A 26,281-nucleotide genomic window follows, 5' to 3' on the forward strand; every position below is an offset into this window, starting at 1 on the left:
GGAAAGAGGAAACCATGGAGGAAAATGAGATCCTCCCTACAAGTCCTTGTGTGCCCCCCACTTGTCTGTCTAATAGCTTTTCCTCCTCCCACCCACATGGATTAAAATATCTAAACAATGGGACCACCCAAAGTCTAAAGTATATTAAAATATGAGGCCACCCAAGACTAAAGTGTCTCTTTCTGCAAACCTATGAGAAGTCCCAGGTCTTGCAGGAAAATATTTTTAGTACATATGTTATGTATTGGTATACATATGTCTGAGCTTGAGTTTCAACCCCTATCTAAGCCTGGGGTGATTTCCCACAAGCGCTGCTCCGCGCTCACTCCTCCCTTTTGCCCCGATGGTACGTGTCAATTTCACACAAGCTGCTGCGCGCGGCCGAATTTTGCCCCGCAGCTTTGTGCGATTTTCCACCCAGCTTCGTGCGATTTTCCCCACGTCTACTCAATCCTGTTTTTTGAGGATTGAGTAGATGCGGGGAAATGCGACCGCATTTTGCCCCACAGCTTTGTGCGATTTTCCCCACGTCTACTCAATCCTGTTTTTTGAGGATTGAGTAGATGCGGGGAAATGCGACCGCATTTTGCCCCACAGCTTTGTGCGATTTTCCCCACGTCTACTCAATCCTGTTTTTTGAGGATTGAGTAGATGCGGGGGAAATCGCACGAACCTTGGTTGTTATGTTAGTGTTCTGATTGGTTCTTGACTCTCAAGAGGGCGTGGTTATACTAGCCCGGGTAGTTTAAAAGAGAGCCTGTTGCTCTCCTGTGTGTGTTCATTCTTGTCTTGTTCTAATAAAGCTGAATTGCTTGTTATTGAGCTACCTGAAGTCTTGTACATAACATATATTTTAAAAGAGACAATATTTTAAAGTTTTTTAAAAACTGAGTTTAAAAAAAAACCCAAATCAGTAACAGGAGCAAGAATAGGAAGAGAACAGGAGAAGGAGAAACCGCAGGGGCTGTAATGTGGGAAGGAGCGACAATGCAGGGAGAGAAAAAGGAGCAGGTGGGGTGAATGGCTGGGTGGGGGAGGAATTAGTGGACACTGGGTGAGTGGAGACAGAGGTAGAAAGATTGGGTAGGTGACTATAGGGGGAAGAACTGGGGGGGGGAGTCACAGAGTCAATGGGAGGAAGAAGGGCGGGGAAGAAGAGCTGGAGGAAGTCGAGGGGAAGTGGGGGAGGCAAGGGGTATTTTCTGGCTTTCCTAGGTCTTTATCTGCCCCATCGTTGTTTGTGTGTAGCCTTTTGTTTTTTATTTTTGCTGACCCATGAGGACTGAGCACAACAGTGTTGTCAAGTACACCGTTTTACTTTACACAATTAAAGCAACCGGCAAACAACTGCGGGTTTGAAAGAAAGCAAAAAGGAAAGATGCACACAGAGGTCCCACTGTGGAGAGGGCTGAACTTGCTCTCTGCTCATGGTGACCCAGGTAACATTTAATTATCAGATTTGCTGCACAGTCCAGGATGGGACTATGCAGACAAAGGGGCAGGATTATTTGTATGGTCCCATCCTGGGTTCTGTTCCTTGATCTCTAGAGAATTTGATGGAAAGTTGGGAAATTGCTTAGACCTAAATGGGTTTCCAGACCTTCCTGTTCTTACCCCTTAAGGATCTGGTGGTAGAAAGGGCCATTAAGTCAGAGCTGATTTATGGAGAGCCCATACGGTTTTCAAGGCAAGAGACATTCAGAGGTGGTTTGCCAAAGCCTACCTCCACGCCACAACCCTGCTATTCCTTGCAGGTCTCCCATCCAAATTCTAGTCATGGCCAACCCCTAACATCTATAGAACGTTAATTTCCTCCTTTTTATTCACTTTCAGATTTCAAAAGCCTTCCTGCCAGCCATGATGAAAAACAACCATGGGCACATTGTCACCGTGGCATCTGCTGTTGGTCACATAGTGGCACCTTTTATTGTGCCTTATTGGTATGTATGGCAGAGATTTTTCTTATGAGGAGAAAGGAGCATAAAAATTATAGCTTTATTGTAGTTTCATAAAGTACAACGTCCTTCACACAGCTGCCAGCAATAAATGAGGCACGGAACGTAATCAGCCTGATTAAGGGCTGAGCTCCAACACCCCCCACATACGGCAAGCCAAAAGGGCCTCAAATAGGCAAAATCTACAGCTGCTTGTATACATGCCTTCTCTGTTGTGGTTTACTCGAATGATTTACCTGAGGAGATCAGGACAGCTCCCGCTACTGTGTGATTTTGCGTCCTTTAACGTGTCATGTGGACACCTATTATGCTTTGCTTCAGTTCTGTTTTTTTTAGATTTCTGGTTGGTTCGACAACCCAGATCCTATTTCATTGTTTATTGAACATCTCATCCTGTTGATTCTTTTGACTCAGTCTGTGTAATCTGCCTGGAGTCCCAGTGAGAAAAGCGGACTAAAAGTAATGTGAATTAATTTCATATATGGGCCTCTGGCCAAAAGTGCTGAGCCAACAGCTGCTTCTGTAAATACATGCTTGTCTCTGTATGGGGTAATGTAGGACTTAGTTACTAGAAATGGAGAAGATTATGCAAACAGTCATGTCTGAAATTTCTCATAGCTCAAGCAAATTTGCTGCTGTTGGCTTTCACAGAGCTCTGACGCAGGAACTGATTGCTCTGAAAAAGAACGGGGTTCAAACTTCTTGTGTCTGTCCCATGTTTATAAATAGCGATTTTGTCAAAAATCCATCTTCAAGGTAATGTATATGGAAGGTAGGATATCAGTCCTTTAAAACCTCTTGCTTAAAAATGTCGGCCCCACCCTCTCCAGCCTGTATTTAGAATCTTGCCAAATCACAATTTGACAAAACTCTGTTTTAGAGTGCGCGATGGCCTGCCTGGACTAAATATGTCAAAACTCTGCTCTGCTTTTCCAGTTAATACATGTCCTTTTGTCTAAGAATAGAACAATTTTGTAAATCAGCTGCCCTTTTGTATTTACTGTCTTTATAAATGTCTTAACAGTTTAGCATATATGAATTGGCGCACTAGTTAAACACACCACAAGAATACCACCCAAATAGTTTTGAGTGACCCTGCCATCTTTTCCATAACATTTAGAAAAAGTACCTTGTGTCTCCATACTCTTACACCCCTGGATTTTCCTGGGGGCTGCTGCCAAGGTACGGAGACTCACACATTTCTGCTGGACAATTTGCACAATAGATGCTTTTAAATACCACTGTTGCCCCCGGAAGGCTTGTTTTGGCAGCTTTCCCATGACAAATATAAGGTGCATGCTGGCTCCTACACCAGTACGAGCCACTTGACATAGCTGATAATGTCTTGAAATGTGTCATGCACTCTTCCGCAGAGGTTTTTGGCTCTCCCCTCTCTGTCTGTGGCTGGACTTTGATGATCCTTATTCCTTGTCGATGGTTTCAGATTAGGTTCAGATTTATGTTTAAGCAACAAGCTTTCTTGAGCACAGGCCCGGGTTAGCTGCAGTGGAAGAGTTCAAGGAAGGAGGTGGCAAAGAGGATCTTTCCCTTTCCCCAAGCAGCCTGATGTTTGTCCAGAAATTCCTCTCTGTGGTGGTAAGAGGGAATCAGGCGAAACCACCTCATCCTCCTCCTCCTCCTCTCTCTGCTGATGTAAACCATGAGTGGAAAAGGGAGAAAGGCAGTATTACCTGTTGTGCTGTAGTCACCGCTGTGCTCCATCCCCTGATACATTTTGCCTGCAACGGTCTCTCGGTTCTAAGACAGGCATATTAGCACACTGCTTAAGGGAAAGGGCAGGCAAAGAATGATTGCTTTTGCCACCCTGTTCTATGAATGCTTCTACTGCACCCAACCCCATCTCTTTGATCATTTTCCAGTACCTAACCATGGTCCTGATCTCTCCCTCAAGTGCTTCTTCTTGCAAAAAAGGGCCATTACCTCTCCCCCTTCTTTACACATGATCTACAAACATGCCTATACCTAGATTGTAGCTGTTGTACTTTGTTTCTTCAGACTGATGCCACCTTTGGAGCCGGAACAAGTAGCAAAGCAAGTAATGGAAGGGATACTAGCCAACCAGAGAATGATTTTTATTCCGCCATTCCTGAAAGTCAGTGTAATGCTAGATAGGTAAGTGTGCTGAACAATAAAATCCAACAATAAAAATCCAAATGTTTTTTCTGCTTTTAATGATTTAGGTCTACATTGGATTTAGTGGGTTCCCTGTTGTTTTGGGACGCTTGTTCCAGATAGCACAAAAGGACTAGACTAATGTGATCTCTTCATGTTCCCTCTAGGCTTCTTCCTGCTCGTGCAATTTCAGCTTTGTGGAGGCTGAATGACCTTAAATTTGATGTCGCTGTTGCATATAAGGACAAGGAAAACTAAGGAAACAAATTATGTCCACGTGATTTCATTCCACTTTTAACTCCTTGAAGTTTTAATTCTGATAAACTGTACATTCCTAATGAAAGTTACTTCAGTCTAAACCCTTTTCATTTCAAAGGGATTGTTTTAGAACAACTGCATGAGGTTGCATTAACGCCATGGCATCATGTGTCTGCATAAATGGAATGGAAACCTTTCCTGTTATTAAAATACTTCCCTCTTATTTAAGAACTGCTCTGTTCCAAACACATGAATAGTTTCATATCTCATATCAATGAGAAATGATGGTATTCCTATTTCCAAAATGAACAAACGTATCACTTTGATTGCTTAGAAAAATATAAGTTATGATGGGCAAGTAGAGAGCATTTAAAACTTTCTGTAGAGAAATTCTACAATTCTTATCATGAAATAAAGTGTTTAAATCCAATATGTAAAACTGTTTTTCTATATTATATGATGAAGGGGATGTACTTCAGAAATCAGACTATACGACACAGTTGCCTTGGGTAATCCTTTTGTCTTTTGGAAATCTACAGTCCTTTGAAACTTACTAAGGTGATGTTCAGTAAGATAGGCGGTAAATTCTCTTTCTCTCATTTGCTAAGTGTGTCTTGAAATAATCCTAGAGGTGTACCTGTGTTAATCCACAGCAGCAAAAATTAGGGAGACCCGACACATCTTAGTTATTAAAAGAACCTTTTTGGTCCTTGTTAGGCATCTGCCTTGTCCAGATGTTGAGGTTATGAAGGAAAGGTTTAAGCTGCAGGGTCAAAGGGCCATGAAACACAAGAAGTATAGGGTAACATGTAATTATATAAAATTCACATGTAATCTGGAAAGGCATGCAGACATCATTCACAGTAGCAGTAATTGATGATTTAGTGGTTAAGGACCCTGCCACGTGCATCTGATAATGTGGACTCTAGTTCACAGGAGTTTATGCCAGAAGAATATGAAAAACATGGTTGCACTTACCTGTAACTGATGTTCATCTCCATGTCTTCTGTGAAGGCTCACATGGGACTGCCTAGAGGCAGGCCTGCCTAGGCAGTCCCACGTGTGACTGCACAGAAGACACGAAGAGGAACTGTTAGTTTTCAAGTGCCACAACGTTACTGTTTATTTTTTGTCTTGAAATGTATTTTTAAAACATGGTTCAATAGCAAAAATGTTATGGTTTAGAGATCTTGTTTTGCTCCTCTGAACCATGAAAATCAAGCATATGCCACTGACTTCCGCACTCTCTCTAGACAAACTGCTTAGCTAACCCCCCAAAAGATGAGTAGTTCTGGAATAACATCAACTGAACTGCATCCAGCATTATTTACTCTTTGGATAGGTAGCTTTGGGGACAGTGGGAGGGAAAATGCCCATAGCTGCTTCCACAAAAGGGTCCCCCCCCCAGCAGTCATTTTGCCAGCTGCTCAATTCGCACTGGCAACAGAGGTTTCACATGGCAAAGGACCATTTTTTAAAGCTTTGTCAGCTATGGTTTCACTTCCACATCATATGTGGATTGCACCGTTTCCCCTGTACTGTTATCATCTTACTGTCATGATTCTCACTTTAAAACAACCATTTTTGGTGCATCTGTAGCACTGCTCAAGAATTACATGATACTACATCTTTTTATGTGTTTGCATAGTCTGCTTCAGAATAATGCAATACTTGACTCCTTTGGTACTGCTAATTACTGGAAAGTGTTGGGTCACATTGTGGCTATCTACCATTGAAACTGCTTGGGGGAAGGAGAGAGAGAGACAGGAGAAAGGAACCTTTCACATGCTGAGACAGAAGAGAAATACACTGGGCCACTTTGATTGCTGTAAACCAATAACAGCCTTATGATGTTGCCCAGCCCCACCCCAAATCTAATTTTTGTTTCTGTCAGCAAGAACACCAAGGCAGCTCACTGTGAAAGCACGGAGGCATTTCTTTTACACAAGGCATACATTCCCTTCCAGACACGTGAAAAAGATTGCCCAAACAACATGTGCCAGCATAAGATAGTGGTTAAGAGAGGCATACTCTAATCGAGAGAACCAGGTTTATTTATTTATTTATTTATCCCACTTTTACCCCGCCCTCCTTGCATGTGGGCTCAGGGCGGCTTTGTTTGGGTTTGATTCCCTAGTACTGCATGTGAAGCCAGCTGGGTAACCTTCGGCCAGTCACTGTTCCCTCAGCACTCTCTCTAGGGCTGCCAAATGTGGACGGGGGGCGGGGAATCCCCTGCTTTGAAGCTCCAATTTCCGACGTGGCGGAATCGGGGCCCGGGGGAACCCCGCCCCCGGCGTGTGCGTCACTAGTAAGTGACGTGGGCACGCCGTGCACACTGGGGGTGGGGCCACGGCCATACAAGGGAAAACTCTATGGTTTCACTTCTGGGTGACGTGCACGCGGCACATGCTTTGCGCGCGCGCACAGCCCCAACGCCGGCCGGGAGCCCCCCGTTCCTGGCGAAGACAGATTTGGCAACCCTAACTCTCTCAGCCCCACCTACCTCACAAGGGGCCGGTTGTGGGAAGGGGAAGGGAAGGTGATTGTAAACTGCTCTGAGGGTCCTTAAGGTAGAGAAAAACAGGGTATAAAACCCTACTCCTCTTCTTCAATACCATGCTGGGAAAGACTGATTCTTTTCCGGTTTTAAAAAAGTGGAGTTTTTAAATGAAAAAATCAGGCTGCTCAGTTTGAATAGGAATGGGGTCAATGCTGTGTGTGTGTGGGGAAAGGTACACAACCAGAATTACTGAAATTGAGAAAAACCTTCATGTAGAATCTGCCCATGTTTGTGGGCATTTATATGTCTAAGCAGTAGTCGCTACCTGATTGAAGTTTTTAAAAAATGAAAGGAGAGCTTAATTAGTTCAGTAGGGAAGGCACTGAAACTTGCTCTTTGCTTATACAGCATGTTGGTATGCCTCAGTTACAGCCGACTTCATGGGAGGGATTTCCCGAATTCACTAGGAACAATGTAGTGTGTTTAGAAGAGTGCAACTGTTTAGGATTGTATTACAAAATACTTTGGACCGAGCACATTCTTACCACAAAGAGCCCTTTAGCTAGAGTGGAATGTGGGCATGTAAAACTAGCTCCTGCAATGGTTGGATAGTACAAAGTCTCTGGATTGTCCAGATCTGGCATAAATACTAAAGAGTGCAGAGTTCTGCCTTTATCAACAGAGCAGTATTTCTTGTTCACTGTAGTTCAAGCCAGTGAGTTACAGGTCGTGATTTGAGTACAATGACCTATAGCCCTGGTTTGCAACATTGATCAAGCAAGGTGAAATGGGGCCTTTTAAGTTCTGCTGTCCCCTCAAGTGAGCAGGCACATGGACATGAGGGTAGACTAAAATAAACCAACTGATGAAATGCAGGGGTCATTTCCTGCAGGAGCGCACAGGAGCAGAGCTCTGGCATTAAAGAGCCCAGGGGGTAGGTACATGCAACAAGCCCCGCCCCCTGCTCCCAGCAGCCCAGGGCCACGAGGAGCAAGAAGCAGCCCTCCTTCTTTCCTTCCCTCCTTCTTTCCCTTTCCCTCCTTATTTCCTTCTCTCCCTCTTTCTTTCCCTCTTTACCTCCTTCTTTCCTTCTCTTTCTTTCTCTCCTTCCTTCCTGCACAGATCTGTGCATTCCCTCCCCCCAGCTAGCAATCCAAAACAGTCCAGTGGCACCTTTAAGGCCAAGGTTTATTCAGGTACAAGCTCTCCCTTCTCTGTGAGGGCAGATCTGCACGTCCCCCCCCCAAGCTAGCAATCCAAAACAGTCCAGTGGCACCTTTAAGGCCAAGGTTTATTCAGGTACAAGCACCCCCTTCTCTGTGAGGGCAGATCTGCACGTCCCCACCCCCAAAGCTAGCAATCCAAAACAGTCCAGTGGAGCCTGAGCAGTGGGTGTTGCCTTCTGACACACTTCCGGTGATGTCAGGGTGTGTGGCATATGCAAATAAGTTATGCTAATGAGTTATGCTAATGAGCCCCTGCACCTCTTTTCCTATGAAATGACCCCTGATGAAATGTATGGATTTGCTTGGAGTCTTTACTAAGATCTACAGTGACAAAATATTTTTGTGCATTCATAGCTTAAATGTCCTGTTCATACAAATACAGCTAGGGGGACACAAGGTGAGACTGGATAACAGTCTACAGCAATGTCATAACGTGCACAAAATTCTTGAATATGTAAAGCTCAACCTTTCCAGAGAAATGGAAGCGTTCAGGAAATTAAAAATAGCCTATGAGGAATTGCAGAGGGAGGGGAAATCCCATTTATCCCCCCCTTGTTGCAGCCACTTCCACCCCCCAACTTGCCACTGCACTGCACCACTCTTGCTTCCTTTTCTTTCCTTTCCCTCCCCTGCCCTCCCACCATCTGCCCATTCACTTGGTTTCTTTCCCCAAGCTCACCTAGGCTTGCATGCTGTCTCCCTCCCCCAGCTTCCTGCTCTTCCTTGCCCCACCCACCCACTTTAGCTTCCCTCTCCATTCCTGCCTACCTGTTTCCATTGGAATGACTTTGGGGGGGGGGGCGGGCAGGCTGGAGCCGGTTTCCCCTCCACAACCAACCACTATGTTTTTGCATGGCATTAGAGTTGCTACAGCAATTGAACTTTGGTATATTTTTCCTGTGGCATCTATGCATGTGCACATTTTAATCTTCTTAACAAATAGGACTTTTGTGCAAACCTGAGTTTTCCCTTGGGTTTGCAGAAGTGCAAACTGCAACAGGGGCTGGACCCATTTTGCAGATGTTTTGATCCACATCAGGGCCAGCCCATGTCTATTGGGTATAAGGATGGCCACAATTCAATGGAGTTAAAATGGCTCCGTACACTATTGAGGTCTGGTGCATCATTACATTGGCATTTTTAATGTTTTTTTTGAAATGAAACGTGCATGGGATTCCTTCTGCATGTTATTTTGCTTTAGGCCAGGTATTTAAAAAGCCATGTTACGAAACCTCATCACATACCACACGCAATTATTAGACCATTTCATCCTGATCTATTAACTTAATTTTCTTTTCCACCGTATCCAACAACTGCGTCAAATTGTACGTTTAAGAACTTCTCCATAGCCCTCAAGGCACGCTCTGGTAGAATTCTGTAAGAAAGATTGAAACAGGAAATTGCTTCTTGTGCTTGTGATTTTCTTTTGTTGTGTCTACTTTAAATCAGAGCAAAAAAGCTCTCATTTCTCACCTTTCAAAGAACAGGCTGCATTTCACAAATGGTGGAACAAATATCATTTTTTGGTTGCAAAGTATTCCATCTATGAGTGTTTTTGCAACTTTGTCAGGCTCCAGAAGAGGCACGAATCTGAAGTGAAAGGAAAGGATGCATGAAAAGATAGTCCCTGACAGAATGGTGTGTCATAGGGATATGACAATTTGAGATTACTCTAAAACACAGTCCTAATAGTTTCCAGAATATTTTATTTATTTATGTGCATAGAATTTATAGAGTTTTCATAGCAATCCTGAGCAGGTCTACTCAGCTATAAGGCCCATTTTATTCAGGAAGGTATTTTTAAGAGTGCAGCACTAGAGGATTAGAACTGGATCATTCCTTGGAGCTATTATTCTGTTCCTAGTATCAGCCACTCCCTCCAAGAAGGAACCCTGAGTGCTTATAACACAGTAAAACAATACATTTCATTCCACATGTCCCCCAGGGCCAGGAGGCAATTATACAACCTGCCAAATTGTTAATTTTTTAAAAAAAGAGAGAAATGGATTCCTTTATTTGCTCATTTATTCACCTTGATAAACTCTTCAGGAATAGTGCCAGTAGTCTGGAGAAATCTATTGTGACTTCTATCTATAAAAGAGATCCCACTTATAGGGAAGCTTTATGTGTTGTATTTACTCAGGCTTCTGTCAGACTGGCCTGAATCTCTATTGATAATAAATCAAGAGCGATTCAGGATTCAGAAAGGGTAGAACAACTATTGACACTTGTTATATCCTAAGCTTTCTTCTACTATGCTTTAGTGTTCTACACTTGGCCTTCATTGATTTCCAGGCTGCATTTGACAAGATACCACGTGAAAAGTTATGATCTAAACTCCAAAGGTGTAATGTATATCTTCGCCTTTTATTCTTACTCGAGTCACTTCATCATAATAAGAATAGAAGAAGAAGAAGAGATTGATTTATACCCCACACTTCAGTACCCAAAGGAGTCTCAGAGTGGGTTACAAACTCCTTTCCCTTCCCCTCCCCACAACAGACACCCTGTGAGGTAGGTGGGGCTGAGAGAGCTGTGCCAGAACTATGGCTTGCCCAAGGTCATCCAGCAGGTGCAAGTGGAGGAGTGGGGAATTAGAGTCCATGCATTTAACCACTACACCAAACTGGCTCTAATAGTGCAAGTACGCTGTAATCAGTTTGGTCATCTTACTTCAGATACACCGATATGTAAAGATGTACTGGTGTTCAACAGAGTTGTGCGTTAGCTCCCTTGATATTTATGTGACATAACTAAAAAATTTCAGGCAGAGAATGTATGTGCTCCTAATTATGCAATGAAAATTTTCTACACTACTATATGCTGATGATATGATCATTATAGGGGCATTATTTAGGTACTGTTCTGAAAATGAAATTATGAATATCAATAAAACCAAAATAATTTATTTTGGAACAATCAGAGCCCCTGGAGAAATCAGTTCATAGGAATAAAAGTTTATTGAGACATTGATAGGATACAGACTCTTAGCATTTCCGTGTTAGAACTGGGGCAAAGCGCATGAAGCAAGCAATTATACCTAAATCAAGCGGGACCCTAATGGCCCAGGGCCAATCACACTTAAGCTAAAGGCCCACTGAAATAATGGCCTATAATTCCCAGGGGAAAGGCAATGGCAGGCATGACTAGGATTCAAAGTTATCTGTCTGGACCAACTGGAAGCGGCTAAAAGCAAAAGTATGCATTCCTTCTACCCCCCGTTTCCATTACAACCAAGCCCAAAGATGAGGGCGAGGTTGACACTCACTGACTAAATAGACAGGAGAATATAACATTGAACAAGTTTGGTAACATAAATATCTGAGGGTTACTGTCAATGACAAACTATGTTCTTATCAATCCTAGTTAAAGCCAAAAGGGAGATTGAAGCAATCATAAAATTCTTTTTTACAATAGGAACACAGTATATTCCAGTGACACTCCAATTATTTACTAGCAAGCTTTTATATACAGCTCTGGTTTGGGTAAAGTGGCTACTCCTTCTGTTGAATTACTTCAATTCAAATTCTTCAGAACAATCTTTAAAGTGCCTAGATGTGCACCTTAGATGTGTTCCAAGGTATCACCACACATTTATGCTGGTGGGTATGGTGGCCAGGAGCACCTTCTATCACCTGCATCTGATTTGCCAACTATCTTGTTACCTAGACTTAGCCGATTTGTACCCTACATTTGGGCTAAGCTGATCCATGCTTCCATGCATCAGATTACAGCAATGTGCTCTACGTGGGGCTGCCCTCAAAGTAGGGTTGGCCACTGACGGGGGCTGGCATGAGGGTAGGGTTGCCAGATCCAGGCTGGGAAACTCCTGGAGATTTGGGGGTGGAGCTTGGGGAGGACAGGGATCTCAGTGGGGTACAATGCCATAGAGTCCACCCTCCAAAGCATGCATTTTTTCCAGGGAACTGTTCTCTGTAGTCTGGAGATGAGCTGTAACTCCAGGGGATCCCCAGGTCCCACCTGGAGGCTGGCATCCCTACCTTGAAGACAATCTGTAAAGTACAAGTGGTCCAGAATGCACCGGCCCAGCTATTGCCAGGGGCAAGCCACCAGAAACATATGTTGACCATTTTGAAATAGCTACACTGGCTAACAGTCTGTTCCCAACCTTTAAAGCCTTTCACGACCCGGGACCCGCATATCTGAAGGACTGTCTTCTTCTGTATGTCCCTGTGTGGCAACTACAGTCGTCAGGCAGCCATCTGTTGGCTATCCCACCACTTAGGGTGGCCTATCTGGCATCAACCAGAGCCTGGGCCTTTTCCATCATGGTTCCGGCTCCAAAGAGCTGTGTGGGGCTTCCTCCTTGGAGATCTCCTGGAGGTGCTACAAGGCAGACCTGTTTGCCAGGGCTTTTCAGGGAGTTTGTCTTTTAAGGCATCTTTTAAGTGGGTGGCTGGGGGGATTTGGGGTTTGCTATATCATTTTTGGCTTTAAACTGAAAATGTTTTTAACTATTATTGTCAGCTGCCTTGAAACCTCCCTCCCAATGATTATTATTAATTCACGGCATTGGTGAATCTGCACAGAAGTGACTGGAATCTCATATTTTGGAACGATAGTTACCTGTAAAACTCAGAGGATTTACAGGGCAATCCTATGCAGAATTATTCCAGGATAAGCCCAGCCAGTTTTTTTCACTCAGTCTCATCCAATTTCCCTCTACTCCTTGTCCCATATGCCTTTTGACCAAGCAGCAGATCCCATGATACCCAGCATACCATTTTTGGCCTCTCTATTCACTTTTTGTCCAGCAGAAAAGCTGGTTAAATTCAACCCAGTAATTTTTAATAGGCTTAGACTGGAGTAACTCTGCATAGGATTTGTTTTCATTTAATAGCAGCTCCTAGTGCTGCACATAAGCAAACTACCTCTGACACAATATAGTTTCAAAAGCACCTGGTGATATGACATTCCTTAGATTGGTGGGCTTTTACTATGTTCAGACACACAGCAAGCACTGTAAATTAGCAGATAAAACCGACTCACCCTCTTTGCAGCTTACCTTGTACGTGGATGTTTTATAAAGCCAGTGTTTATAAAAACTGGACAAAGGCATGAGGTTTTGATCCCATCTTTTCCCAATGCAGACAATTCTTGAGTCAGGCTTTTATGAAACCCAACAGCTGCAAACTTGCTTGAACTAAGGAAAGAGAGAGGGCACCTTGCCATTATTTCTTGACTAGCCCAGGTTAATCTTTGCTTCGCTTTCTGTGGTGTGCTACACAAGCTTTGAAAATAGAACTGTGGTGGTTAGGGGAGGAGGCTGGGTAGGATGAAGCTCTGAGGCAACTGTACTGTGGGCTCAAGGCTTTATTACGTTCATGATTATGCTGTGCTGAAACACTTCGAGGTCTCCTGTGGTTGTCTGGAACCTTCCTCAAATGGCCCCTCCTCACGCTAGCCTCTCTTTATCTTTGAATTGCCAACCACCCACGATCATGAGAATAAGTGACATGAGTTTACGAAGAAGTGTCAGTAGCATGTAAACTGCTTACCTCCACAGGTCTGTTATTCAGACACTTATAACAATATTGGATGTACCCTGTTTTCCCGAAAATAAGACCTACCCCAAAAATAAGCCCTAGCAGGATTTCTATGCATTTGTGGTATAAGCCCTAGTGTGTCTTCTTGAGAAAAAATAAATATAAGACAGTGTCTTATTTTCGGGGAAACACGGTATTTGAGGCAGATTTAGTTCCCCTTTATCTACATATTTGAATGGACAGATAAAACACAGGTTGAGGCCGAACAACACATTTTATTTAACAGGAAAAAACCCACAAGGTATTCAACAGAGCATGTGTCGGCTGTGTGGAATGTTTCAGTTTATAAGGGCAAAGTTGGACCCAGTAGTTATAACCATTCTCCTGTGAGAGTGAATACTTCGTAACTGGGCCCAACTGAAATAAATACTGCGGAGAGATTCTTGCTTCCTTTCCTCAGAAAGTTTACCTCAGGGTAGGAGAGTCACTGGACCTGGTTACTAAAATGCAGGTTCCTTCAAAAGTTTTTTTTTTAAAAAAAATTATAATATTTATTATTTCCCAAACAAAAAACGTAAAAGACAAACATACCCCCCAAAAAAACCCAGACAAGCGAACAAACAAACATAACATGAGCCCCTTATTTAAACTCTTTTTTACACACAAAAAAGAAAAAAATTGTTGCTTGATGTAGTTGGTTTTTATACCCTGCTTTTCTCTACCGTAAGTAGTCTCAAAACAGCTTACAATCGCCTTCCCTTCCACTCCCTATACCAGGCACCTTATGAAGCAGGTGGGGCTGAAAGAGTTCTGAGAGAACTGTGACTGGCCCAAGGTCACCCAGCAGGCCTCAAGAGGAGGAGTAAGGAATCAAACCCGGTTATCCAGATTAGAGTCCGCCACACTTAATCACTTCACTATGCAAGCTAGTTTGAAGTAACAACCAATCAAAGAGAAATCAATCCATACAGAATGGATAAGGTCCACTCCCTAACTTTGGAAGATGGACAGAATACAATAAACATAAAATCTAACCCAGAAAGGTACAATGTAAAACAAGATAAGCAGAACTAAACAACAGTTCCAAAGGGTAGGTCATACTGAGCTGTTTACACCTAAAGTTAGTGAGGAAGCCCAAGGACTTTACTCAGACCTAGGCAGGGGTCATTTCGTAGAAAAAGAGCTGGGGAACTCATTAGCATAACTCATTAGCATATGCCACACCCCCTGACATTAGGGGCCCGGCGGTGGACCTGCAAGGCCAGCGGGAGTGCGAGGAAGCCCCGCCAAGGCCCTCCCTGGCCCCAGGCAGGCAGGGGTGGGGAGAGGCGGGGAGGAAGCAACTTACCCTCCCTCTTCTCCTGCCTCCTCCTGGCTGAATGAGGGCTGGAAGCGGGGCGGCCGGAAGCAGGGGGCGGGGCTTCGTCATGTGCCCCGCCCCCCTGCACCTCACCCGGGGGAACTGCGTTCCCCCGCGTTCCCCCCCGAAATGACCTCTGGACCTAGGGGATAGTATTGCATTTCTTGATGAATCCTAAATCAGCACTTTCTCATTGAATTCTCCCTTTGAAGTTGTTTTCATTAAAAAACAGCAACCTTTAGATCAGAAACAGGACGTTCTAGAAGACTTGAATGTTAAGCACACAGCAAGTTCTTAACCTTTTATCTTCCCAGTTACAGAATAAAGTTCTTACAGAGGATTAGAACTAGGGTTGCCAAGTCTTACCTATGGCTGCAGTGGGGGAAGTCCTGGCCCTCTTCGGGAGTTCCTTGGCACGCACGCGAAGCTGCGATGACGTCACCCAGACGTGACATCATTGTGTTGGGCACGCTGGGGGCAGGACCACTATCATTCAAGGGGAAACCATAGAGTTTTCCCTCGAATGATAGAGTGCCCCCCACAACGTGCCCAGCGTGATGACGTCACCTTCGGGTGATGTCATCTTGCCGGGCACATCTCCATGATCCTGGCACTTTGGGGGTGGGGTTCCCCCCGGCAGCCCGATTTGGGCTGGCGGGAAAGGGACCCATCAAGCGGGTAAGCCCCCGCCCCCCCTGGGGGATTTGGCAACCCTAATTAAAACAGTGTTCTTTACATCGTCCCTTATGGCCATTTTTTCCTAATTGGCAATTCCATTCAAGAAATCTTTTGGAGTCTTGTCTATTTACAACACAGAGTAAAACATGTGTCATGCAGGAAACCTCCAAACTGTCAGTAACGTGAAGGTTCTTGAGCAAAGCATGTTTTACTCTGTCGTTGTGCTAGTGTTTTATCTGAAGCTGAAATCAGAATGTAAGGCAATTAATTCCAGTAATAATCAAACCATAAGTCAGCTGTGGGTTTGTAGACTCCCTCCTCACCTCCCATACTCTGACTTTTCTATAGAATCAGACACCCACCTCAAACTGTAGTTTCCAATTCTGATTTGGAGGACAAATACAAATTGTGATTTCAGATACTATCATTTCTGCTAAATAGCAGACTGGAAAGTGAAGTGGAGTGGGAAAGGAGAGGATGACGGGTTATGCCAAAACTATGGTTTGGACAAAGCCAATATTACTTGAACAAAGTCAATGTTAGGCAGAAACAACACACTGAGAGCTGCATTTTAAACTTTCTTTTGGTGAAACATCGCTGAGCTGATTCTGATGCTGAACTAATTGGTGCTTAGAACAGCCCTGTTGACATGTTGCAATGAACACACATACATCATGCACATTTCTCGTCAGAAAGAACCAACGTGTGTTGGCTTTATTAATGAAATGGGGACCAGTACTTGGATAACTGCGGGATATAATCACAAGTTCAGCTGTACGTGTGTTAAATGTGACAGGAGAATTACTCAATGTATGCATTAAGGAAAATCAATCGTACACTGTACATGGATTGTATGTGCACTCACAGTGATTTATAAACAGGGCTAGTGATCATCATTGAAAAGGAGAGATTAGAGCAAAGTGACTTTAACCTTATAATGTGTTTTCTCTCTTGCCTGTAAAGCTAATCTTTGTTGACAACAGAAAAAAACCTTTAATATACATACCAATAAGAAACCAGGAAAGGAACCACTATGTGCCCTCCAGCTGATGCAACTGTGACAATATGGCCAGAGTCCTTTTTTATCATTGCTGGCAGGAAGGCTTTTGTTGTCTTCAAGCGTGTTTTGAAAGAAGGGAAAGAAACTTTAGATGCTGATGCTTCTCAATCAAAAATACATACATGCTTAAACTTACAATTGGGCTGTTTAAATTTAATATATTTTTTCCCCTTGGCCTGAGATGGCCCTGCAGACCTACTATTTGCCCTGCTGGGCAAATGTGTGTGAAACGTCCACAGACGTAGTTCCCCAGTGGGGCAAACAGTGGTTCTTTGGAGTCATTTCAGGTTGAGAAAACAGCACGGGGAGGGGGAGGAGCAGGGGTCATTTCGTAGAAAAAGAGCTAGGGGAACTCATTAGCACAACTCATTAGCATATGCCACACCCCCTGACATCAGGAGGGTTGATGGCGATGGCAGCAAGAGAGAAGTGGCGGTGAGGAAGAACAATGGCGGCGTCCGGCAGACCGTGGAAGCGACGATGACATCGGAGTGAGGCGGAGCCGGATGACGCAACTGCAGAGCGACGCGGCGTGGCTGGAGCCCGACGGGACGAGTAGCCGGAGAAACGCCGCAGTCCTGAGCAGTGCGCACCAACGGAGGATCCACCTGAAGCCCGCCGATGGTTGCCGCTTGCCGGAACACTGAGACTGCGCCTGAGCCGCCAAGAAGGAGAGAAGCCCGCCGTCTGGGTGCTGTTAGGCAACCCCTCCCCGCACAAATTGTCGCCCTAGGTAGGATTCGACTACTGACGTAGTCTACTTGTAAACCGCTCTGAGACCCACTAGGGGTCATGAGCGGTATAGAAATCACATGTAAATAAATAAATAAAATAAATCAGGGGCTTGGTGGTGGACCTGCAAGGCCGGCGGGAGTGCGAGGAAGCCCCGCCAAGACCCTCCCTGGCCCCAGGCAGGCAGGGATGGGGAGAGGCGGGGAGGAAGCAACTTACCCTCCCTCTTCTCCTGCCTCCTCCTGGCTGAATGAGGGCTGGAAGCGGGGCAGCCGGAAGCAGGGGGCGGGGCTTCATTGTGTGCCCCCCCGCACCTCACCCGGGGGAACTGCGATCCCCCTGCGATCCCCCCCAAAATGACCCCTGGGGAGGAGAATCTTAAGGCTCCTCTCCCAGCCCACCATGGGGTTGATCTAAATCTAGCCCCCAGGCTCCTGGGAATTCACTTTCAAGCATGAACTTCAGACCACATCTGGTAGACAGAAAACATGGTGGACATGGGGTGGGAATGTGTATATTCAGGCTCTCTGCCTATTTCACAGCTGTGATGTGAGGATAAAGAAGAGCCACGTAAAGCACCGGCAGCTCCTTGGAGGAAGGGCAGGATGAAAAGTCTAGTGCAAATGTCTTCCTTGAGAGTCTTTGTAGTAAACTGCTTATTTGAAAATGCTGCATTATTGGGAGGCAGGAGTGCACAAACACCAAACAATCATGCTAAGGGAGAGGCCAGGGCTCAGTGGACAAGCATCTGCTTGACATGCAGAAGGCCCCAGGTTCAATCCCCGGCATCTCCAGTTTAAAAGATGAGGTAGTGCGTAATGTGAAAGACCCCCACCTGAGACCCACTGCCAATCTGAGTAGACAGTAATGAACCCTAATGAACCAACGGTCTGATTCAGTTTCAGGTCGCTTCATGCATCCATGCTCAAAATTCAAACCGTTCCTTCTTTCAACTCTCTTAGGAACATCTTTTATTTATTCTATTTAAAACATTTCTGTCCAGCCTTATCTCCTCAGACTGAAGGCAGCTTAGTCATTAGCTATGGGATAATGAGTATTTTCCATCACAGCTTTGCAATTCCATTTTTTGTAAGAGATAGAGTTAAGATTCTTATGGTCAGTAACACACGTCTTATGGAGCTGCGGTGGCTCAAGTGGTTAAGACGCTGAACTGCAGGCTGTGGAAGGTCAGTAGTTCAGCAGTTCGAGACCCGAGTTGCCGCATGACAGAGTAAGCTCCCGTCTCTAGTTCCAGCTCCTGCCAACCTAGCAGTTCGAAAGCAAGAAATTGCAAGTAGATAAATAGGTACCACTTCGGTGGGAAGGTAACAGCGTTCCGTGCTCCTTGGTGTTTAGTCATGCCGGCCACATGACCACGGAAACGTCTTCAAACAGCGCTGGCTCTTCGGCTTTGAAATGGAGATGAGCACCGCAAACCTAGAGTCAGATTCGACTGGCTTTCGAGCAAGGGAATCTTTACCTAACACATGTCTTTTGTTTATTTTTTTAAATTTATAACCGTCTAAATGTAAGGCAGTGCTGTTGTTTCCAACAGTGTAAAGTGAAGACTCTACTGATAGTTACCCAGTGATGAGCAAGAATGTTGACCTCAAATGTTTTTTGGATCTGCTTGTCCTGAGTAGAAAGCAGATCTGCTGCTGCTACCACTCCAGCATTGTTCACCAGGATACTCACATCTCCAATGTCTCTTTTTACCTTTAAAATATAAGAAAAAGAAATTATGTAAATTCAGCAGTCATAGAATCATAGATCATCAAAGTTAAGCTGGTACTTACCGCTTGGTAGGGCTGCCAACCTCCAGGTTATGGCTGGAGATCTCCTGTGATTACAACTGATCTCCAGGCTAGAGATCATCTGGAGAAAATGGCCATTTTGGAAGTTAGACTCTATGGCATTATGGGCCATTGAAGAAAAGACTGGATTTACACCCCACTCTTCACTACCCGAAGGAGTCTCAGAGCGGCTTGCAATCTTTTTCCCTTCCCCTCCCCACAACAGACACAACAGGTAGGTGGGGCTGAGAGAGGTCTCTCGAGAACTGCCCTTGAGAGAACAGCTCTGAAAGAACTTATGACTGACCCAAGGTCGCACCAGCAGCTGCATGTGGAGCAGTGGGGAATCAAACCCGGTTCTCCCGGATTGGAGTCCGCACTTCTAACCACTACACCAGACTGGCTCTCCCTTCCCCAAACCCCACCCTCCTCAGTATCTATCTCCCAAACTCCAGGTATTTCCCAACCCAGAGCTGGCAACCCTATGTAACGGGAAATACTATTAAACTGCATCAGATTTTTTTTGCGTAAAGCCTCCTTGGAGGTCTCAACCAGACAGGAAAGCAGGGTAAAAATTGAGTAAGGGAAACAAAGTGAACTTTTAAAGAGTCTAAGGACCAATCCACACAGCTATTTTGAACGTTCTTTACATGATCATCCCCTTGTGGTGAAATTACTAGTGTAACTTCAACATACCCAGGTTCACTTTTTGAAGCAGTTTCTGTAGTTGAATAAGCACTGGAAAGCAGTGCTGTGATCAGGGCTATTTTTGGGTAGGAATGCACAAGAATGGAGTTCCGGCTGGCTTCAGAGTTGGCCACGCCCACTACAGCCAAAACCTCTGTATGCTTAGCTAGAGGGAAGGGGCGCCAGGGCAAGCCAAGGGAAGGCAGTTTAAACTGTTTTCCCTTCCCTTCGGGGGGGGGGGCTTGCCCGGGCAAGCCAAGGGAAAACATGGGGTTGTGGCCTAATATGATAATGAGCTGTGCTGTCAGGGGTGTGGCCTAATATGATAATAGGTTTCTGCTGTTGGGTGTGGCCTATTATGCTAAGGAGTTCCTGCTGGGCTTTTTCTACAAAAAAAGCCCTGGCTGTGATCATGGAAATTGTTCTAAAATGTATCCACGGACCACCTGTTCACAGGTGAAAAGAAGTCAGTATCTAATGCTAACTGTAAAGAAAAAATTAGCAATGAAAAGACCGTGAGGAATTTCAGACAGACGATATAATTCGGAAAAGGAATGGTTCCCAAACGGTTTCTGGTCTGTCATTTCAGACAGAATCGTTTTAGAACCGGTTCCCTACCAGAATATATTTGTAATTTCAGACACAAACGCTTCTGTCCCGTTTAGGAAACGGGGCTGAAGCGTTTTACCTGTCAACCGCTTCCAAGTAGTCTTCAGTTTCCTCTCCTGGTTCCGATGCGCTTTTTCCCGCCGTTTTTCGCCCACGCGGGCGATCTCCAGCTTTTTTTTTTTGGAACATTCACTTTAGAGTGTTATAGCGCTATAACGGAACAGCAGTATATCAATGCCATTGGAATGCCTGGAGTGTTTTGTTATAGTGCTATAGCGCTATAAAGTGAATATTCCCCCCCCAAAAAAGCCGGAGATTGCCCGCACGGGCGAAAAACGGCGGGGAAAAAGCGGGGCAGTCTGAAATGGCAAACCACTTCAGATCCAGCTCTTTACCGGATGGGGAAAGCCATGTGTGGAATGGCAGCCCTATCCCGGTATACTCCATGCCGGGGTAAAAGCGGCGTTCAAACGGGTTAAAAAGGGTAATGTGAAATGTGTGAACAAGTCCCAGGACTGGCATTGATATACTAAACAGAATTCACACCTCTCCTTTAGAGTGCTTTCCACCCTATCCTGCTGTTGATATGTACAGACAGGCTGAGGTGACCTTGAAAAGAATTTCTTATTTGACTGGTGCCATGTAGGAGGATTGATTTACCGTCACGTTTCAAGCTTTCTAAGCTTTACAAGGCAAGTGAAAGTTCAGTCTATTAAGCTGTAGCCAAACACATTTTGACGGCTGCAATATATCTTTCTCCAAAGACTTCTTCAAAGTTCCCATTAAGCAAAAAATATAACCATTTGTAAGACCTTGGTATCAATTTGGATAATTAAAATAAAGAAAACTAAAACCCACCCCTAATGATTTATACCATGGAAGAATGAAAATCTATGGGCAGTGCCTTTCCCTACTTAACTCATGAATATGTTAAGAGCCAGTGTGGTGTAGTGGTTAAGAGTGCTGGACTAGTATCTGGGAGATCCAGGTTTGAACCCCAACTCTGCAATGGAAGCTCACTGGGTGACCTTCAGCCAGTCATACTTTCTCAGCCTAACCTACTTTCACAGGGTTGTTGTAAGGATACAGTGGAGGAGAAGAGAATGGGTCCACGTTGGGGAGAAAGTGGGGTATAAATGAATCAAAGAAATGACAGACGAAGGAGGAGGAGATTGGATTTATACCCCGCCCTTCACTTGGAGTCTCAGAGTGGTTTACAAACTCCTTTCCCTTCCACTCCCCACAACAGACACCCTGTGAGGTAGGTGGGGCTGAGAGAGCTCTGAGAGAAACTGCTTTTTCAAGAACAGCTCTGACAGAACTATGGCTTCCCAAGGTCATCCAGCCAGGTGCAAGTGGAGGAGTGGGGAATCAAACCCGGTTCTCCCAGATTAGAGTCCACGGACTCAACCACCACACTAAACTGACGGTATGTAAAAGAAAGAGGGAACTCCTAGGCATATTTGCCACCTTTTTAAAAAGCTGCTTTTAAAAAACCCCGTTGTTTTGTTTTCGGATCTTTCTTAGTACTCTTTTTGGCCAGTCAGGAGAACCTTTGGGCCTGACTCACAGAAACCCTCACCTTCTCTGCAGCGCTGTAGATTTCTTCCTTATTGCTGCAGTCCACTATGAATGTATAAGCTGTGGCTCCCAGCTTTCTGCAAGCTTCAGCTGTTTCTTCAATACCATGCTGCAAAAGCAAAGGGGAAATCTTGATAATTCCTTTGCACCCCATCAGTAATACATAACTGGGTTAAAAAAGCAAGATATTACTTTAAGCAGTGGCGTCTATGCATTTACAATGCCATGACTCAACCCTGGAGTAACAGACATTAAAGAACAGAGACACTCCAAGGGTGTGCCAAATTCTTCTCCTTTAATGCCAAGTATACCCAAACAAAAGACCTTCATATCTGACCATCAGCGTTGGCCGCATACACAGACATTCATATATCTACTCTGTGGGTTGGTTTATCAGGAATAACCACACAGGGAGAACACAAATAGGATCAAAATATATGTAACTGATTGTTAGCTTAAAGTACACTGTTGTTGTTCAGTCGCACAGTCGAGTCCGACTCTTCGCGACCCCATGGACCAGCTCCCGCCAGCCCCTCCTGTCTTCCGCTGTCCTCTAAAGTTGGCTCAACTTCATGTTCGTTGCATCGATGACACTGTCTAACCATCTCATCCTTTGCCGTCCCTGTCTTCTTTGACCTTCAATCTTTCCCAGCATCAGGGTCTTCTCCAGTGAGTGCTCCCTTCTCATTTGGTGGCCAAAGTATTTGAGCTTCAGTTTCATTATCTGGCCTTCCAGGGAACAGTCAGGGTTGATTTCTTTGAGGATTGACTGATTTGATCTTTTATTGATTGCCACAAAAGTAAATTGCTCTTGATTTAGTTGATTGCCACAAGTATTGTTGCCACTGGAATAGTTCAGTCTTGCTGTCTTTTCTACTACAGTTTTGCTTCTCCTTTTCTATTCTGTATCTTAGGCCACTAGAAGTTACTTTCTGGTTAAGTATTTGTCTCTCTTTCCTGGGAGACTTACTGTATCAGACTGGGAACTAAGGACTCAAACAATTCCTACCCTGGAATCCATGTTCTGGATTCACATGCATAGGGGGTACAATTCATATGCCTGCCCTGACATAGGGAACAAATTTGGGTAACACAAAGGTCCAGGAAAGAAAGGAGGACCCAGGACACTTACTAACCTCCCCCCCCGCCCTTTCTCTGCTGAAGACAACAGGGCTCTGCACTCGAGGGCACGTAACCCCCAGCCCTATCAACCAGTACATTTGAATACCTATTCCCCATGAGTTCTGCATAATGAAGTTTGCACAGCATTCAAACACATACATGCAAAGCAAGTTAGCAGACTCCTTAAAACAGGCAGCATCTATATATCTAATAGCCAAGTTGCCCCCGTGCGTGCGGATACCTAAATCCGCGCATCGGGGGCACCTGGGGGGGAGGGAGATTTTCGTACACCCTTGGGGCAGTCCCCAGGTGTGCACAAAAATCTTAAAAGTAAAAAAAAATATCGGGGGGATACTTAAATCCCTCCAAAAGTGACAGAGTGTCCCCTGCGCACAAGCAGGGAACGCCCTGCAGCCAGCCTCGCTGCTGCCTCGGAGCTGAGCGCGGGGGGAGAGCAGTGAGGCCCGGCGGCTACAAGCCACGCAGCCCTCGCTTTGGAGCGGGGGGAGGGGGAAGCGGTGAGGGCCGGCGGCTACAAGTCGCGCGGGCCTCGCTTTGCAGCCGGGGGGGAACGGCGAGGCCCGGCGGCTACAAGCAGCGCGGGCCTCGCTGTGGAGTGGGGGGAGGGACCAAGGAGGCCCGGCGGCTGCAAGCTGCTCAGGCCTCAGTTCGGACCGGGGGGAGAAGGCAGGTGAAGGGAGATCGAACGGGGGTGGTGGAGGAGATGGAGGAACCGGCGGGATGGGAGGGGGGGCTTACCTGCTCCCGCTGGTTCCTCAAGTCGCGCGGGCCTCGCTTTGCAGCCGGGGGGGAACGGCGAGGCCCGGCGGCTACAAGCAGCGCGGGCCTCGCTGTGGAGTGGGGGGAGGGACCAAGGAGGCCCGGCGGCTGCAAGCTGCTCAGGCCTCAGTTCGGACCGGGGGGAGAAGGCAGGTGAAGGGAGATCGAACGGGGGTGGTGGAGGAGATGGAGGAACCGGCGGGATGGGAGGGAGAGCTTACCTGCTCCTGCTGGTTCCTCCTCCACCGGCTCAGTTTAAAGCTCCCCCGCCCCCCCGTGAGTTTCGCAGGTCTTCTTTCTTGTCTATATACTAACAGTGAAAGGCGCCCCCTGCGTGCGGATATCTAAATCCGGACATCGGGGGCACCTGGGGGGCAGGGAGATTTTCCTGCACACTTGGGGCAGTCCCCAGGTGTGCACAAAAAGCTGAAAAGGTGAAAAAAATATCGGGGGGATATTTAAATCCCCCCCAAAGTAAAAGAGCATCCCCTGTGCATGCGCAGGGAATGCTTTGCGAACTGCCTCGCCGCCGCCGCCACCACAGGGAACGGGAGGGCGGGAGAAGGCTTGGCGGGCCGGCCTCACCGCCGATGCTGCTGCGGAGGGAGGAAGGGGGAAGCTTGGCGGGCCGGCCGGCATCACCACCGTTGCTGGGGAGGGAGGGTGACGCTTGGCAGACTGGAATAATCCCCACGCAAGTATCGCTTCAGAGCGGGGGGGAGACCGGTGAGGTGCGGCAGCTACAAGCCGCTCGGGCCTTGCTTCGGAGCAGGGGGGGGAGATTGGTGAGGCCTGGCAGCTGCAAGCCACTCAAGCCTCGCCCCCTGAGTGGGGGTGTGTGTGGAGGAGATGGGGGAACCGGCGGGATGGGGGGAAGCTTACCTGCTGCTTCCTCCTCCTCCGCCTGCTCTGCGTGGAGCTCCTCTTCCCCCCTCCAAGTTTCGCGGGTCCCCTTTCTTGTCTATATACTAATAGCGAAGGCACACCCTGCGTGCGGATACTTATTCCTGCAAATCTGGGGCACGCAGGGGGCAAGGAGATCTTTCAGCACATTCGGAGCATGCTCCAGTTGTGCACTACCCAAAGGTGTCTCAGAGCGGCTTACAAACTCCTTCCTCTCCCCCTCCCCACAACAGACACCCTGCGAGGTAGGTGGGGCTGAGAGAGTTCTGGCAGAAACTGCTCTTTTTCAAGAACAGCTGTGCCAGAATTATGGCTTGCCCAAGGTCATCCAGCCAGGTGCAAGTGGAGGAGTGGGGAATCAAACCCGGTTCTCCCAGATTAGAGTCCACACACTTAACCACTACACCAAACTGGGGGTATTGGGTTGGGGAGAGAAAGAAGGGGAAGGGGAAAGAAGCAAAAGTGGGAGAATACCACCTCCCTGCATGTTTTTTTTTGGGTGTCCCCACTTCTGCAAGCCCTCCTCCTTCCTTCCCCTCCCACTATTCTCACACTTAACCTTTTAAATGCCAGGGTGGTAAATACCAGCTGCAGTGGTCTCTGTTGCACAGGGTCGCTTTGAACATTTTGCTGCTGTGCCCAGTAATTCCCACCCCCTGCAGTCTGCGGGAGATGCTCTGTGACGCCCCCTTAATGTCTTCAATATCCCTTGGCCTTATAGGGATATAAAACAAACCACAACCCATTACGCAACATTTTGTTGCAGGTCCCCTCTTGTAACCTCTAATTCTGCAGCAACTTCCCCCAGAGTGTGACTGGTAACCTTCATGGATACCATATCTCAGAAAAAGATTCTCAGCTCTCTACTGCTGTATCTATTTAAAGTGAAACCACTAGCTACTTTCCCTGCACACGCACATCTCTGCAGAGCACGAGTCAGAGATCCCATCTTGCAGTTAAATGCCTACTTAGGAAAAACATCTCCAATCTATTATATTCCATTATAGGACCGTCAACCAATTGGAGAGCAATCTGCTTAACAAAATATAGATAATATAAATAACATCACAGATAAATCATCATAATCACCCAGAACTGTTACAGGTCCCCCTCCCCCAACTGAGTGTTTCTGTTTCCTCTTAATTCTTGGATCTAAAATGGGGGAATAATTTCTACCTTGTTTATATCCCAGAGAACCAGTTTGCTTTGACGCTTGGCAAATTCATAAGATGTGAGTCTTCCAAGGCCATGTCCTGCTCCTGTGATAAGTACAATTTCACCACTGACGGATTTTCTCTTCACAGGAATGAAAAGTTTCACCAAGGACTCCACATAAGAATAGATTACAATGACTAAAAGCCAGAGGAATTCAAGTAAGGCATTCATTTCCCCTT

The 26,281-nt window shown here is 45.9% G+C and overlaps 2 protein-coding genes across 3 annotated transcripts in view; one reads left to right on the forward strand and one right to left on the reverse strand.

Annotated features, from left to right (window-relative positions):
• LOC107112055 (estradiol 17-beta-dehydrogenase 11-like) overlaps positions 1-4,346 on the forward strand; it is a 12,169-nt gene extending 7,823 nt beyond the window's left edge. Inside the window, exons 4-7 of the mRNA XM_015413122.1 lie at positions 1,834-1,940; positions 2,574-2,711; positions 3,972-4,088; positions 4,256-4,346. Coding sequence (XP_015268608.1) covers positions 1,834-1,940; positions 2,574-2,711; positions 3,972-4,088; positions 4,256-4,346 — 453 coding nt within the window. The remainder of the gene's footprint in view (positions 1-1,833; positions 1,941-2,573; positions 2,712-3,971; positions 4,089-4,255) is intronic.
• A 4,853-nt stretch (positions 4,347-9,199) lies between these two features.
• On the reverse strand, positions 9,200-26,273 carry LOC107112053 (17-beta-hydroxysteroid dehydrogenase 13-like). Of its 2 annotated transcripts, XM_015413119.1 has the most exons (7): positions 26,064-26,273; positions 22,084-22,191; positions 18,997-19,128; positions 16,627-16,733; positions 13,102-13,239; positions 9,549-9,665; positions 9,200-9,450 (listed from the first exon to the last, which is right to left on the reverse strand). In XM_015413119.1, exons 1-7 carry the CDS (start codon positions 26,271-26,273, stop codon positions 9,360-9,362), a joined length of 903 nt encoding a protein of 300 aa, XP_015268605.1. In that variant the 3' UTR covers positions 9,200-9,359. The 2 variants fall into 2 exon arrangements, with proteins under 2 accessions (XP_015268605.1, XP_015268606.1); XM_015413120.1 differs by lacking the exon at positions 22,084-22,191.
• Positions 26,274-26,281: the final 8 nt, after the last annotated feature.

The sequence above is a fragment of the Gekko japonicus genome, unplaced genomic scaffold (genome assembly GCF_001447785.1).
Source record: "Gekko japonicus isolate JY-2015 unplaced genomic scaffold, Gekko_japonicus_V1.1 scaffold4121, whole genome shotgun sequence".
NCBI classification, from domain to species: domain Eukaryota; kingdom Metazoa; phylum Chordata; class Lepidosauria; order Squamata; family Gekkonidae; genus Gekko; species Gekko japonicus.